The sequence below is a fragment of the Sus scrofa genome, chromosome 7 (assembly GCF_054392235.1).
Source record: "Sus scrofa isolate SSC_HxYL_T2T_F1_AM1 chromosome 7, Sscrofa_HxYL_maternal_Yorkshire_Landrace_v2.0, whole genome shotgun sequence".
In the NCBI taxonomy this organism is placed as follows: Eukaryota; Metazoa; Chordata; class Mammalia; order Artiodactyla; family Suidae; genus Sus; species Sus scrofa.
Genome location: NC_139389.1, coordinates 64,057,929 through 64,073,960, shown reverse-complemented (window position 1 = coordinate 64,073,960; position 16,032 = coordinate 64,057,929). Strand labels below are relative to the sequence as shown.

The 16,032-nt window shown below is 51.1% G+C and overlaps 1 protein-coding gene across 6 annotated transcripts; it reads left to right on the top strand.

The window, feature by feature from the left end:
* Positions 1–959: 959 nt before the first annotated feature.
* Positions 960–15,479, top strand: ARPIN (actin related protein 2/3 complex inhibitor). 6 transcript variants are annotated; one of them, XM_084966666.1, is made up of 6 exons: positions 960–1,151; positions 3,124–4,487; positions 7,943–8,357; positions 12,345–12,551; positions 12,907–13,070; positions 14,484–15,479. In XM_084966666.1, exons 3-6 carry the CDS (start codon positions 8,186–8,188, stop codon positions 14,490–14,492), a joined length of 552 nt encoding a protein of 183 aa, XP_084822792.1. In that variant the 5' UTR covers positions 960–1,151; positions 3,124–4,487; positions 7,943–8,185; the 3' UTR covers positions 14,493–15,479.
* The last annotated feature ends 553 nt before the right edge of the window (positions 15,480–16,032 follow it).

Sequence of the window (16,032 nt, the reverse complement as noted above, 5' to 3'; positions counted from 1 at the left end):
TTACAAAAGTTCCTGGGCCAAGGGTCCAACTCAAGCTGCTGCAGTGAAAACACTAGATCCTTAACCCACTGGGCCATAAGGAAACTCCATCTTTGCCCTCCTCCCTTTTTTTTTTTTTTTTTTTTTTTTGGTTTTGTTTTTTAGGGCCACACCTACTGCACATCGAGGTTCCCAGGCTAAGGGTTGAATCGGAGCTGTAGCTGCCGGCCTACACCACAGCCACTGCAACTCTGGATCTGAGCGGAGTTCAACCTACACCACAGCTCACGGCAACTCTGGATCCTTAACCCACTGAAAGAGGCCAGGGATGGAACTAGTGTCCTCATGGATACTAGTCAGATTCCTCTCCCCTGCGCCACAACAGTAACTCCCTAGAGTGAGCTTATTAAATCTTTACAACTCCTCTGACACTGACCCCATCTCATAGAGGAGGAGGCACGGGCTCAGAGAGGTTGAAGAACTTGTCCAAGCTCACCTGGCTGGGATTCTAACCATGGTAAGTCGCTGATCTGACATCTCAGCTCAGGCTCCTTTGCTACAGGTCCCCAGAGCTCTTCCCTCAGCCGCTCTGCGACCTCGCGCGTGGGGCGTAAAAAGAGCGACTCTGTGCTTAACCACTGCGCCGTCCCTGAGGGCTGTTCCCATTTTTCCGTTCCTGCTTCCTGGAATCCCATCCTTTCAGAGCTGACCGTACTAGCTCTCTTGGCCTCAATTTCCCTTGCGCGTGTGTGAGGCCTAGGTCTCCCTCTAGGAACAAGGAAGAGGGAGAGAACGAGAAGGGCGTGGCTCCACTCCCCGCCCTATCCCCACCCGCGGCAGAAGGCCAAGGCCGGGTCCCTGCAGGAGCCGGCCTCCCACCAAGCAAAGTCCCGCGGGCAGAAATGGAGCTCGGCCCCTTTAAATCCCGCGCGGGAACGCCCGCAGCCGCGCCGGACCCGGATCTGCGGCTGGGAATTGCCAGTCTCGGCGTGTGCTCCCTGCGCGGCTCCTCGCAGCGCCTTCCGCCCCGCGTGCCGGCTCAGTGCCCCGGGCCGCGAGGGCTCCGCGCCCGTGGGGAGAATGAGCCGCATCTACCACGACAGCGCCCTCCAGAACAAAGCGGTGCAGAGCGCGCGGCTGCCTGGGGCCTGGGACCCCGCCGCCCACCAGGGGTAGGCTCCGCCCGCATCTCCCTCCGCCTCCCGGGCCGGCCTGCGTCGGATCCCTAGGCTCCGCGTCGATCCCGGGCTCCCTGATTGGCAGGGGAAGGGGGGCGCCACCAAGATCGGGTACGGCTGGGAGGAAAGGCGGGGCTCACCGAAGGTCCCCTGGGCTCCAGACCGCTCTTCCCAGTGCTCCCCTCGGAGCGCACCCCTTAAGCCTTAAAACTCACAGAGGGTCGGTCCTGACTCCCAAACAGCGCTCATAAGACGGCGATTGCTTACCAACCTTTGTCTTTATCCCGCGCTGGCATATATCGGCTATAAACTTCACCACTTGCCCCTGCCTTGCCTTTAGGCCTTTTGCACACGGTGCACTCCGCTTCAGTAGGGACTGTGTGGTGCTGTGACCGGAACAGCGGGTGGGAGTTGGCCTGGGAGGGAGGGCCAGGCTTGCCTGGAGGCTTGAGTTGGATCCGGAGGGCCAGGCCCTACCATCACTGGCACGGAGAACAGAGAACGACTAGACCACTCCATTTGCAATTACAAATACAACTGAATGAAGGGATTAGCGGGATAGATAGGGGCGAGTGAGGTACTGGGAGTTTTAACTTTTCAGCCCCATCTCTTCACCTGCCCCACCCCTCTCCCATTTACGTGGTTCCAAAAAGGAAGTCCCCAGGTTCTGCTTTTGTGAGAATTAGGATTGGCAAGCCAGGGTCTGGTTCCCTTTAATGAGGGACTCTGATTTTTTTGTTTTGTTTTTTTGTTTGTTTTTTTAGGGCCTCTCCCACAGCATATGGAAATTCCCAGGCTAGGGGTTGAAGGGAGCTGCAACTGCAGACCTATGCCACAGCTACGGCAATGCCAGATCCTTAACCCATTGAGCAAGGCCAGGGATGGAACCCGAGACCTCAAGGATACTAGCAGGGTTTGTTAAGGCTGAGCCACGATGGGAACTCCTGGGACCCTCTGATCTTGGCCTAGTCACAAACCTTCTGAGTCTGGGTTTCCCCATTTCTAAAGTGGACATGAATGAGAGCGGGAGTGTGAAAGTGCTTTAGAAGTTCTCTTGTGCACAGAGGGTTAAGGACCCTGTGTTGTCACTGCAGCAGCTGTGGTCACTGCTCTGGTGTGGATGCCATCCCTGGCCTTCCATGGGAACTTCCATGTGCCACGAGGGCAGCCAAAAAATAAATTTTTTAAAAAGGAAGTGCTTTTTTTTTTTTTTTGGTCTTTTTGCCATTTCTTGGGCCACTCCTGTGGCATATGGAGGTTCCCAGGCTAGGGGTCTAATCGGAGCTGAGCTGCCAGCCTACGCCAGAGCTACAGCAACGTGGGATCCGAGCCGCGTCTGCGACCCACACCACAGCTCACATGGCAATGCCGGATCGTTAACCCACTGAGCAAGGGCAGGGATCGAACCCACAACCTCATGGTTCCTAGTCGGATTCGTTAACCACTGCGCCACGACGGGAACTCCAGGAAGTGCTTTAAAACACGTGACAAGAGAAGCTACTTAGACCCTACCCCCTGAAAAATTTGGTTAAATAAAAAAGTAAAATCTCTTATATTTAGTAAACACTTTAATAGTGTACACAGCACCTTCACATACATGATTGTGTGTTGTCATCATCATAGAAGCAGAATGGGGTGACTGTGATGCTCCCATTTTGTGGATAAGAACACCACAGAGGTTATAGTAACCCCCGGCAGGAGGGGCCATAGCTTGGTCTTACAGCCTGGCAATACTGCTTCCTACCCTCTGGATGATACCCCAGACTTTGGGACCCTTAGAGGTGTGGGAGCACAGAGAAGGGGGCTGCAACATTCTGGGCCCTGCTCGGGGGCCAGGTGAATGGGAGACAGGTTTGGGACACGCTTCTGTCTAGTGTACACTCTGAACTGGGCCATGGCCCTTGTGAGGGGCTCTTTCCTCCAGACTGACAGAACCAGTTGGTCCCCTCTTCTCTCTCATTCCCAGGGGAGATGGTGTCCTGCTGGAGGGAGAGCTGGTCGATGTATCACGGCACAGCATCTCAGATGCCCATGGCAGGAAGGTGAGGATGTTTCCTTGGGGGCACCCACAGGGCACTGGCTTCAAGGTCCTTACCCTCCAATGCATTTCCCTCTGCTTGGTGCCGCCAGTGCCAAGACTTGGGGTCCAGCTCTTTGCTCAATCAAGGGCCTCCCGGGACAGGTGAAGAGGCTGGGAGATTGACAGCCAAAAGGAGCCATAGGTGGAAGGGATCAGTTTGGGCTGTGCTGGTGGCCTGGGTTCTTAAGAAGACAGACCAGGCTCTAAACCCAAGGGATATGTTTGGGGCTGGGACTAGGAGGACTGAGAGCAGGAAGGGGTGAGGTAAGTAGTTCAGGACTCAGGCTCTGGATGCTGAGTGAAGGGATCTTGGCACCTTCTGATGGAAGAGATTTAATGTGCTGGGAGGCTTGGAGTTCCCATTGTGACTCAGCGGTAATGAATCTGACTAGTGTCCATGAGGACGCAGGGTTTGGGTTTTTGTTTTTTTGTTTGTTTGTTTTTTGTCTCTTTTTGTCTTTTCTAGGGCTGCCCCTGCGGCATATGGAGATTCCTGGGCTAGGGGTCCAATCGGAGCTGTAGCCGCTGGCCTACGCCACAGCAACGCCAGATCCAAGCTGTGTCTGCGACCTACACCATAGCTCACGGCAATGCCAGATCCTGAACCCACTGAGCAAGGCCAGGGATCAAACCTGCAACCTCATGGTTCCTAGTCGGATTCATTATAACCACTGAGCCACTACGGGAACTCCAAGGATGCAGGTTTGATCCCTGTCCCTCGTGGTTCCTACTTGGGTTTGTTTCTGCTGCACCACGACGGGAACTCCATGTTTATCCATTTTAAATGTTTGTATCTATTAACTCCAAACTCCCAGTCCATCCCTCTCCCTCTCCCTTACCCCTTGGCAACTGTAGGTCTGTATTCTATGTCTATGAGTCTGTTTCTGTTTCATAGATAGATTCATTTTTGCCATATTTTAGATTCTGTATATAAGTGATATCATATTGTATTTATCTTTCTCTTTCTGACACTTCACTTAGTATGAGAATCTCTAGGTGCAGCCATGTTGTTGCAGATGGCATTATTTCATTCTTTTTTATGGCTGAGTAGTATTCCATTATGTATATGTACCAGATCTTCTTTTTTTTTTTTTTGGCTTTTTAGGGCCACACTCACTGCATATAGACATTCCCAGGCTAGGGGTCGAATTAGAGCTATAGCTCCCAGTCTACGCCACAGCCACAGCAACTCGGGATCTGAGCTGCATCTGCAACCTACACCACAGGTCATGGCAACACCAGATCACTGAGTGAAGCCAGGGATTGAACCTGCCTCATGGATACTAATCGGATAGTCGGATTCGCTTTCCACTGCACCACAATGGGAACTTCTACCACATATTCTTTTTTTTTTTTTTTTTTTTTTTGCTGCATTTGTGGCATATAGTAGTTCTCAGGCTGGGGATCTAACCTGTGCCACAGCAGCGACCCAAGCCACTGCTGTGACAACAACAGATCCTTAACCCACTGTGCCACAAGAGAACTTCTGTATCACATGTTCATAATCCATTTGTCGATGGACATTTATTTAGGTTGTATCCAAGTCTTGGATATTGTCAGTTGTGCCGCTGTGAACATAGGGGTGCATATATCTTTTTGAATTATGGTTTTGTCCAGGTATATGCCTAGAAGTAGGATTGTTGGATCATAAGGTAAGTCTATTTTTACTTTTATGAGGATCCTCTATACCGTTCTCCATGGTGGTTGCACCAGCTTACATTCCCACCAACACTGTAGGAGGGTTCCCTTTTCTCCACGCCTTCTCCAGCATTTGCTGTTTTTAGACTTATTAATGATGGCCATTCTGACTGGTGTGAGATGGTACCTCATTATAGTTTTGACATGCATTTCTCTAATCCTTAGTGATGTTGAACATCTTTTCATATGCCTACTGGCCATCTGTATGTCTTCTTTGGAGAAATGTCTATTAGGTCTTCTTCCCACTTTTTTGATTGGGTTGTTTGATTTTTTGTTGTTGAGTTATATGTGTTGTTTGTATGTTTTGGAGATTAAGCCTCAAGACTGCTCTGCAGTGATCCCACTTGCTTTCCCAGCCTGGACTCCCATGAAGCCTCTAAGGGTCTTGTGTTGCTCAGACATACACACGGGAGTTCTTGCTGTGGCACAATAGGATTGGCAGCACCTCTGGAACACTGGGCTTCAGGTTCGATCATCAGCCTGGCACGGTGGATTAAGGATCTGATCCCTGCCCTGGGAACTCGTACGCTGTGGGGCGGCCAAAAAAGAAAACAAAAAATAATAAACATTTGTTAAGGAATTCCCAGGTGACTCAGCAGGTTAAGAACCTCACATGGTGTCTGTGGTGATGCGGGTTTGATCCCTAGCCTTGCTCAGTGGGTTAAGGATCCTTGCTCAGTGGGTTGCAAGTTGCCTTGTAGGTCACAAATGTAGCTCAGATCTGGATGTTGCATAAGATGGCAGCTGCAGGTCCAACTTGACCCCATTTCAAGAACTTCCACATGCCTTGGATGTGGTCCTAAAAAACAAAAAAAAAACTATACATACTGGATTTTGACTTTTTTCTTTTTGCTTTTTAGGGCCGCACCCAAAGCATACAGAAGTTCCCAGGCTCGGGGTCAGATTGGAGCTGTGGCTGCCAGCTTACGCCACAGCCACAGCAACGCAGGATCGGAGCTGCATCTGCAATGACACCACAGCTCACAGCAGCGTCGGAGCCTTAACCCACTGACCAAGGCCAGGGATCAAACCTGCTTCCTAATGATACTAATTTTCCACTGAGCCATGGTGGGAACTCAAGACCTTGACTTTTATTTTATGTACCTGTCAAGGCTTTTGATATTCTTTTTTTTTTTTTTTTTTTTTTGAGTTAAGAACAAGTCTTATTTTATTTTATTTTTTTTGTCTTTTTGCCATTTCTTGGGCCGCTCCCACGGCATATGGAGGTTCCCAGGCTAGGGGTCTAATCGGAGCTGTAGCCACCGGCCTACGCCAGAGCCACAGCAACTCGGAATCCGAGGCTCGTCTGCAACCTACACCACAGCTCACAGCAACGCCGGATCGTTAACCCACTGAGCAAGGGCAGGGATCGAACCCACAACCTCATGGTTCCTAGTCGGATTCATTAACCACTGCGCCACGACGGGAACTCCTTACTTTTATTATTTAAGTAAATACTTAAGTACTGAGTACAATAGGAAATAGCGGGTTGAAAGCATAGACTCTGGACCCAGTCCTGCTTTTACTACTTAGTATTATGGGTAAGTTGTTACCATTTTTGTTTTTGTTTTTTTGGCTTTTGATATTCTTCCCACATCCTTTTCTTACAGTTTCGGGTTTTTCCCTTCTTGCCTCCTCTCTTTCTCCCAGGAGGTGCTTTCCTCTTCTTCAGTCTCTGAGAGCATCTGGCCCGCCTGTTTTGATGAGGATAGCTGGCAGGCACACTTCGTGCTTTACCCTGTGCCTGCTCCTCCATTATCTCTTAAATCCTGACAACGAGGAGCTCCCATCGTGGTGTAGCAGAAATGAATCCAACTAGGAATCATAGCAGTTTCCTGCCTGGCTCAGTGGTAATGAACCATGAGGACTCGGGTTCCATCCCTGGCCTTGCTCAGTGGGTTAAGGATCTGGCGTTGCTGTGAGCTGTGGTGTAGGTCACAGATGCAACTTGGATCTGGTGTGGCTATGGCTGTGACTGGCAGCTGTAGCTCTGATTAGACTCCTAGCCTGGGAACCTCCACATGCTGTGGGTGCAGCTGTAAAAAGACAAAAGATAAAAAAAGAAAAGAATTGATATTGGAGTTCCTGTTGTGGCTTAATGGAAACGAACCCAACTAGGATCCATGAGGATACAGGTTCGATCCCTGGCCTCGCTCAGTGGGTTAAGGATCCAGCATTGCCGTGAACTGTGGTGTAGGTTACAGAGGTGGCTTGGCAAAAAAGCAAAAAAAAGTGAAGTTCCTGTTGTGGCTCAGTGGTTAACAAATCCTACTAGGAACCATGAGGTTGCGGGTTCGATCCCTGGGCTTGCTCAGTGGGTTAAGGATCTGGCGTTGCCGTGAGCTGTGGTGTAGGTCGCAGACAGGGCTTGAATCCCGAGTTGCTGAGGCTCTGACATAGGCCAGCAGCTACAGCTCCGATTAGACCCCTAGCCTGGGAACCTCCATATGCTGCGGGAGCTGCTCAAGAAATGGCAAAAAGATTAAAAAAAAAAAAAAAAAAAAAGCAAACAAAGCTGACAACATGCCCTAAACATCATTTTGTCTCCAAGGCAACAGGAGAAACCGAGGTTAGGAATGATCTGCTCCAGGACCCACATTTGGGAGAAGAGGCACAGTGGGTGTCCTCACTCAGAACCTCATTTCAGTGTCCTTTCCATGGCCTCTTTGCTGCTGCCACTCCTCCCTCATGGTATTTGGGGTCCTTAGTGCTTGGGTTATGGTTTTCTGTATATACTTTCTGTCTCTGACTGCATGGAGGCTTCAGGGTGTGGCTCTGAGCTTGCCCTCTCTCGGAAGTCTCGTATGGCTCATTATGTGTGACAAGTTCTCTTTTTTTCTTTTTCTCTTTAGGGCCACATCTGCTGGCACATGGAGGTTCCCAGGCTAGGAGTCAAATTGGAGATGCAGCTGCCAGCCTACACCACAGCCACAACAACGTAGGATCCGGGCCATGTCTGCGACCTACACCAGAGCTCCTGGCAACACCAGATCCTTAACCCACTGAGCGAGGCCAGGGATAGAACCCGAGTCCTCATGGATACTAGTTGGATTTTGTTTCCGCTGTACCACAACAGGAATTCCAACAAGTTCTCCTCTAAACACATGAATGAATGATAGTGCAGTGGGGTCCTCTGGCTAATGTGAACATCTTTTGGAGCTGTGGTGGGATTCTGGGGGTAGAGAGTAAGGTTGGGGGGGAGTTGCTGCAGCCAGAGCACATGGGGAGTGTGTGTGTCGGAGGGTGAAGCATGAAACAGCCCCCTCACTCTCTCTCTGCCTGGTCCCAGGAGCGCTACTACGTGCTGTATATCCGGCCCAGTCGCATCCATCGCCGTAAATTTGATCCCAAGGGAAATGAAATCGAGCCCAACTTCAGCGCCACCAGGAAGGTGAACACAGGCTTCCTCATGTCATCCTACAGTAGGTACCCCCTCTTCTTCCCTTAGGGCCCCCCTACACTGTGGCCTTCCTTTGTTTCCAGGGGTCTCTTGGCTCCTAGAAAGTGTCTTAGCATGGTTGTCCTTGAAGCCCACACTTGGCCTGAGGACTCCCTGGCTGGACTCTTCCTGCCCCTCGTTTACTCAGGATCCCCAGTGCTCCACGTCAGTCCTGAGGGCCTGGCTACCTTCTTGGCTCTTACCATCTTCTGCAGTCTGGCAGAATCATACGTGAACCTGCCTTTGTGCAGAGTTCAAGCCAAATGGCCTCCATTTTCCTGCCAAAATTCTTTTTCGTGTGTGTCTTTTTAGGGCCACACCTGCAGTCTGTGGAAATTCACAGGTTAGGGATTGGATCAGAGGTTCATCTGCAGGCCTACACCACAGCCACAGCAACGCACGTTCTGAACAACGTCTGCAACCTACCCCACAGCTCACGGCAATGCCAGATCTTTAATCCACTGAGCGAGGCCAGGGATAGAATCTATGTCCTCATGGATAGTAATCAGGTTCATTACCGCTGAGCCACAGTGGAAACTCCCCTGCCAAAATTCTTACTTGGTTCTCGGGCCCTCCCTGATCTCATTCCTCTTCCCCCACTTTTGGCTGTAGAAGGACATTTTTGCTGTCTGCCCCTCATGAGGTTTTGAGGTTGAGTGGGAATCCACCCCTCCATCATGTTATTTATTCATGCTTTCGGTTGCTCATTGATTTTGTGAACATTTAATGAGAATCCACCCTGAGCCACACACTGAGGGTCCAGAGAAGGGCAAGACCCGGACCTGCACTCAGGATGTTCTTAGTCTAGTAGAGGAGCTGGAGGCCATGACTGGAGTCCAGGCAGGTGCGGTCAGCGGAGGTGCCCTGGCAGAGGGAACGCTAGTACTGGATCCTGAAAGATGAGCAGGAATCAGGTGGGTACTGAGGCTTGGAAAGGTGTTTCAGAGATGGGGCAGCATGCCAAGGGAATTCTGGGAATCGAGGGCTCCCAATGCAGGTGAGGAGAAGCCTTCCAGGGGGAGCTCTGCAGTAAGTGGTTTTAAGTAGGTGAGTGACGTGATTAGATTTTAAAAACCCCTGGGGCGGGGGTGAATAGACTAGAAACCAGGAGGCTGTTAGGAGGCTGCGATGGCAACTAGGAAGGAGATATGAGGCCAGGATGAAGGACGGGTCAGTGAGGATGGAAAGACTGGGCAGGCTCAAGATAGAGGAGGAGAGTTCCTGCTGTGGTGCAATACAATTGGCAGCGTCTTGGGAGCACTGGGTTGCAGGTTCAATCCCTGGTCCAGCACAGTGGGTTAAGGATCTTGCTGTAGCTGTAGCTTAGGCTGAGACTGAGACTGCTGCTTGGATCTGATTGATCCCTGGCCCTGGGAAATCCAGGGAGGCCAGAAAAGAAAAAAAAAAAAAAAAGACAGAGAAGGGATGGTGGCTTCAGTGTTTGTTTGGATATGGGGAGGATAAGGGGAGTCCAGGGTGACCCCAGGATTTGGCCTCGGGTGCCAGGTTTAGGGGACAGAGGTGCAATCAGAGCAGTTTGGGGAGGAGTTCTGTTTGGGACCCATAGCATTAGCCACGTGGTAGCACTTCCAGCTAGAGGAGGATGTCTCCTGGAGGCTGGGTGGTACCGTTCTAGAACCCAGGAAGAGCCCTGAGCTGGCTGCACGTATTTCAGTGTCATCACACGTGGGTGGTACTGAAGCTGCTTCAGTGAATAAGTCACCCTGGGTTGTCCTGGGTAACAACAAGGACAGGGGCTGGACAGGGAAGGAGCCTCAAGGAGCAGGGGAAGGAACATGAGAGGAGTCTGAACAGGATGGAGAAAGCGTGTGTCTCTGAAGCCCAGAGAAGCCCGGGAGGACAGGAGTGAGGAGTGGCAGTGGGGTCAGGGGCTGCCCAAGGCCCAGTGAGGTCAGGACTGCGGAGCACCCAGTGGGCTTCACGGTGATATGCTCCCCCATAGCTCTGCAGTGGTGGTGTGGTCTGGAGTAGAGGGCGCCACAGCCAGAGCACGGGAAGGCAGATAGGCAAGATCTAGGCAAGGAAGACAAGCAGGTCCCTGAAGAAGTGGGAGGGGGTAGGACCTGGGGCCCGAGATCAGATACTTTGTCCTTTGGCAGAAGGGAAGGAGGGAGGAGTTCCCGTCATGGCACAGCAGAAAGAAATCCGACTAGGAACCGTGAGGTCTCAGGTTCGATCCCTGGCCTCTCTCAGTGGGTTAAGGATCCAGTGTTGCCATGAGCTGTGGTGTAGGTTTGAAGACATAGCTCAGATCCCGCATTGCCGCGGCTGTGGTGTAGACCAGCAACTGTAGCTCTGATTTGACCCCTGCTGTGGGTGCAGCCCTAAAAATCAAAAAAAAAAAAAAAAAAGAAGAGAGGTGGTGGCAGGAAGGTGAGTGGCCCCACCTCTGGCTTTTGTCATCTTGCGAAGCAGGAAGTGAGGTGGCTCTTCTGGGGGGATGTTGAGCCGGGTGGGGGTTGAGGAGAGGGAGCAGTGAACCTCCTCCTTGCAAGCGAGATGTCTAGGGGTTCCTGGAAGGCGTTCCTGGCAGAGCTTGTCAGAGGTTTCATGCGATGAACCAAACGTGGTCTGGTCTTTGTGGCCGGCAGCCCTCTGGATGTCGGCATGGGGAAGGTGGCCTGCGGAGAGCTCCAGGGTGGCATGAGAGGCCTTGCTTCTTCGTCTGGCACTGGGACTGCCCTCTCCTCCCCAACCTGGGATTAGTGGATTTGGGACTTTCCGGGTAGGTGAGTGAGAGGGGCATCCTCCCTAAGTCTCTGGGCTCTGCCAGGGCCAGGATGAGAGGCATGGGGACCATCAAAGTCTGCTCCTGGTTCCAGCAGACCCCACCCCAGCCAGGATGACCTGAGGGCTGGGAGAGAACCCTGCCTGGTCACTGGGGTCGCCATGGGAAGGCAGAATTATGTGGAGGGGCGTTCCTGTCATGGCTCAGCGGTTAGCGAACCTGACTAGCATCCATAAGGATGCAGGTTCGATCTCTGGCCTCAATCAGTGGGTTAAGGATCTGGTGATGTGGTGAGCTATGGTGTAGGTCGCAGACACAGCTTGGATCCTGTGTTGCTGTGGCTGTGGTGTAGGCCAGCGGCTACAGCTCTGATTGGACCCCTAGCCTGGGAATTGTGGTGGGTTCAACCCTAAAAAGACAAAAAGACAAAAAAAAAAAAAAAAAAAAAAGAATTATATGGAGGGCTTGAATCTTGCCTCTTCCGCTGACTAGCTTTGTGACCTTGGGCAAATTAATTAGCCTCTCTAAGCCTTAGTTTTCTCATCTGTAAATAGGAATAAGAAATACAGTAACACTTGCTGAGGGTTTGCTGTGTGCAAGACCCCATCCTAAGTGCTTTGCTTGCATTAGATAATTCTTTTACACCTCCTGTCAACCTCATCAGTAGGTACCACTTTTATCCCTATATGTCAGGCACAGAGAGAGGTTAAGTAACTTGCCTGTGGTCCCACAGTGTGTAAGCAGATTTGCACCAGGCAGTCTGGCTCCAGAGCCTGAACTCAGAACTCCTTGATGGATACTCGCAGGATGGGAGCTCAGAGCCCTACCTTCAGGTGGTTGTGAGCAGGTGCAACACTCATCCTTCACCTGGCTCTTAAAAAGCCCTCCCAAATTGCTTGCTATTCCCATGGTGGCTCAGTGCTAACAAACCCGACTGAGGTATCCATGAGGTTGCGGATTCGATCCCTGGCCTTGCTCAGTGGATTAAGGGTCTGGTGTTGCCGTGAGTTGTGGTGTAGGTCATAGATTTGGTTCAGATCCCACGTTGCTGTGGCTGTGGTGTAGGCTGGTGGCCACAGCTCCAATTCGATCCCTAGCCTGGGAACTTCCATATGCCCAGGCTATAGAAGCCTGGGTGGGTGGGGCCATAAAAACAACAACAACAACAACAAAAATTCTTGCTATTATAGTGAATAACCCACTTGTGCTGTGTACCTGCAGAGGTGGAGGCCAAGGGAGACACCGACAGTCTCTCGCCCGAAGCACTGAAGGGGCTGGTGAATAAGCCAGAGCTGCTTGCGCTGACTGAGAGCCTCACCCCCGACCAGACGGTGGCATTCTGGATGCCTGAGTCAGAGATGGAGGCCATGGAGCTCGAGATAGGGGCTGGGGTCCGGCTGAAAACTCGTGGTGATGGTCCCTTCCTGGGTGAGCAGGGCAGCCTCCACTGTGGCCTGATGCTCCCCTATGACCTGTCGGGGCTCCTGGCCTCCTGTTCAAGGCTTCCCCATCCCTCCCTCTTAGAGCTCCTGGAGCAGACCATGGCCTCCCGGTGGACATGACCCCTTGAGATTTATGCCCAAGTCCCTCAGCCAGTACCCTGGATCTGGGGTGCCGCCCAATCCCATGATTCCTGTCAGGGACCTCTTCTACCTGGTACCTTGCGGGTCCCATCCAGGGCCTCCCTGAGCACACCCAGGCCTAGGGGACCCCAGCAAAACGGGCCAGCCCCTTCTATGTTCTGCCACACAGAAAGAGGCCATTCACCTTCTCTCTTCTTCAGAGTCATTAGCCAAACTTGAAGCTGGAACAGTGACCAAGTGTAATTTCGCTGGTGATGGAAAGACGGGAGCGTCCTGGACAGACAACATCATGGCCCAGAAGTCTTGGGAGGGGGCTGCAGCAGAGACCCGAGGACAGGGGGACGGCGCAGAGGACGAGGAGTGGGTAGGTCCAGGGAGGCGACTGTGGACCTGGTGTTGTGGTTTATCTCTTGGCGAGAGATTGGTACTAGTTGTGGTTAGGTGTAGGACAAAGAAACAACAACATAAACTTTACTCCACAGCTTTGGGAGGTTCCTGAGGGTATGTTAGCATCTAGAGGATTCCTTCAGGGTATGAAGAGTGACATCCTGGGACCTTTCTCTTTGGTAGGTCTGAACCGTGCCAATCAACAAGAGAGCCCCAGAGATTTATGAAAGGACAAGATGGAAAGGATGGCATGCAGAGAGGAACCAAGGAGACTTAATGCCATTAAGGCTCCAGATACTTCCACTTCTAGTGAAAATATCTGCCACGTTGGGGCAGTTGAGCTGCTGAATGAGCATTTTCCCCCCACTTTGTTCTGGGCTCCTTGCCCAAAGTGGCTGGAAGAATGGCTGACTTGGTCCTTAAGAGTTTTTTTGGCCCCAAAGTCAGCCCCTTAGTTGATCCTCAGCCTATTCGCAGTTGATTTGGTTTTTCTCTTTCTTTCTTTTCTTTTTTTTTTTTTTCCCCTTGCTTTTTAGGGCCAACCTGCAGAATATGGAAGTTCCCAGGCTAGGAGTCAAATTGAAGCTGCAGCTGCTGGTCTACACCACAGCCACAGCACACCACATCCAAGCTGCATCTGCAACCTACCCCACAGCTCATGGCAACACCTGATCCCTACTGAGCGAGGCCAGGATTGAACCCGAGTCCTCTTGGATAATAGTCGGGTTCATTTCTGCTGCACCATCCTGGGAACTCCTGATTTGATTTTTTGAGGTATATTACACTAGAAGATTTGTGTTGGTGTGAAAAGACCCTAAATTGAACATTGAAAAAAAGTTTTAGGAGTTCCCGTCATGGCGCAGTGGTTAACAAATCCGACTAGGAACCATGAGGTTGCGGGTTCGGTCCCTGGCCTTGCTCAGTGGGTTAAGGATCCAGCGTTGCCACGAGCTGTGGTGTAGGTTGCAGACGCGGCTTGAATTCTGAGTTGCTGTGGCTCTGGCATAGGCTGGGGGCTACAGCTCCGATTGGACCCCTAGCCTGGGAACCTCCACATGCTGAGGGAACGGCCCAAGAAATAGCAAAAAGACAAAAAAAAAAAAAAAAAAAAAAAAAAAAAACACGGACAATTTCTCTAGGTGATGAAGATGAGTGACATTTGCTAGAGAAAACAGGGACAGGGAGCGTGGAGAGACTGGGTTCCCTTTTGACTTAATAAAGTGAGTCTTGGACTGAAAAAGCAATTGGAGTTGCCAGACTGGCTTCCTGGGCCAACTCTGACAAGAGGAAGCCAAGGCCGAGGCCCCTCAATAAAATGCTTGTTTGTCTGAGGACTTGGAGGAGACGTGTGTGAAATGTGCCCTGTTCATTTCTCTTTACTTTACCCCAGGATGACTGAGGTCAGTGAGAGATGGGGTGCCTCCAGGGCCCACCAGCACTGTTAAGCATTTCTTCCATCACCTTTCATCCTGGAGCTCGCAGAAGCAAGTCCGCCGAGCCCTACCTGGTTCTTCCCTACAGCGGCCACAGAACACCCTTTGAACAAGCTCTGCTAAAATCAAACCCAAGACCCTGGTGTTAGCACTGGGGCCCTGCGCTGCGCCTCATGAAGCATCTCTCCCTGGATGTGAGTCTAACCTTCCTAGACATTTTCATGATAGCGAGTTCCCCAGGGCATTCAGGGGAACTGGACTTGGTACAGAACTGGGGGGGGGGGGGAAATCCCTCATCTGCATGCAGAGTGGCTCAGAGAAGTTAGCAGGGCCTCCTTCTTCTGTTCTTGTTGTGTAGCCTGCTTTCCTTCTGAAACTGCCCTCTTCCCCAGCACTCTGTGCTGTAGCCTCTGTGCCCCTGCTCAAGCCTCCTTGTTCCCTTTTCAGCCCCCCAGAACTGTCAGTTTTTTTCCTCCTCTGGTTGTCTGTACCTTGGGGGTTCCTGTCTCCTGACCTCCCTTTGCTCCTCTCCCAGGGATGCTCCTCTCAGAGAGGCTGAGAGCATTCAGAGGTGTGGCTGGTGGGTCCCCATCTCTGACTCATTCTGCCAGACTACATTTTTTTTTTTTTAAAAGCATGCGCATGTGGCGTATGGAGGTTCCCAGGCTAGGGGTCGAGTCAGAGCTGCAGCTGCTGGCCTACGCCACAGCCACAGCAACGCCAGATCCGAGCCACGTCTGCAACCTACACCACGGCTCATGGCAACACTGGATCCTTATCCCACTGAGTGAGGCTAGGGATCAAATCCACCACCTCATGGATCCTAGTAGGGTTCATCACTGCTGAGCCATGACAGGAACTCCTCCAGGCCACATTTTTTATAACACTTTTCTTGTTTTGTACCTTGAGAACTTTTTATGAATGAATAAAATCTTCAGGAAATGATTCCTCTATACCGACTGGGTTGTTATTTGATATAAACAGCCTCCCAACTGAGCAATCTCCGTATAAAAAGAAAGCCACATCATTTTGGTCATGAATATTGCCTTGCTGGATAGTGTGCCCAGACCCAGATCTAGGAAGGGACCCGGAGTTGAAATCTACAACCTTAATGCTAAGCACAGTCTCAGTCCTAAGAATAAGCAGAACTTGGTGGAATGTGGATCCTGTTTGGCTCAGAGAAGAGAGGAGGTGGTGGTAAACTAACAATTATCAAGTCCCCTAATGTGTCAAAGTCAGCACTAGATGCTTTCCACGGTAATAATTATAGCCACTGGCTGTTGAATGACTCCTGCTGCTAGTCCTTGTGCCAAGCACTTGTGCCAGGTACTTGTAGTATCTAACTTAATTGTCACAAGAGTCCCAAGAGGCACATGTGATAATTAGCTCCATTTATTTCTATATGGTTTTCATGGTTGAGGTCCCAGCATTTATTATCATGGTTCACATTTTCCTTTGCCTTCCTGTGTATTTGATCCTGGGCTCAATGATCTGGCTGTGAGGCTT

Bases quoted from the DNA above. Each gene is read 5' to 3' on its own strand.
- ARPIN (XM_084966666.1), top strand. From the start codon at position 8,186: ATGAAACAGCCCCCTCACTCTCTCTCTGCCTGGTCCCAGGAGCGCTAC. The intron at 8,358-12,344 runs GTAGGTACCCCC...GTGTACCTGCAG, and splicing joins CTTCCTCATGTCATCCTACA to AGGTGGAGGCCAAGGGAGAC. The intron at 12,552-12,906 runs GTGAGCAGGGCA...TCTCTTCTTCAG, and splicing joins TGGTGATGGTCCCTTCCTGG to AGTCATTAGCCAAACTTGAA.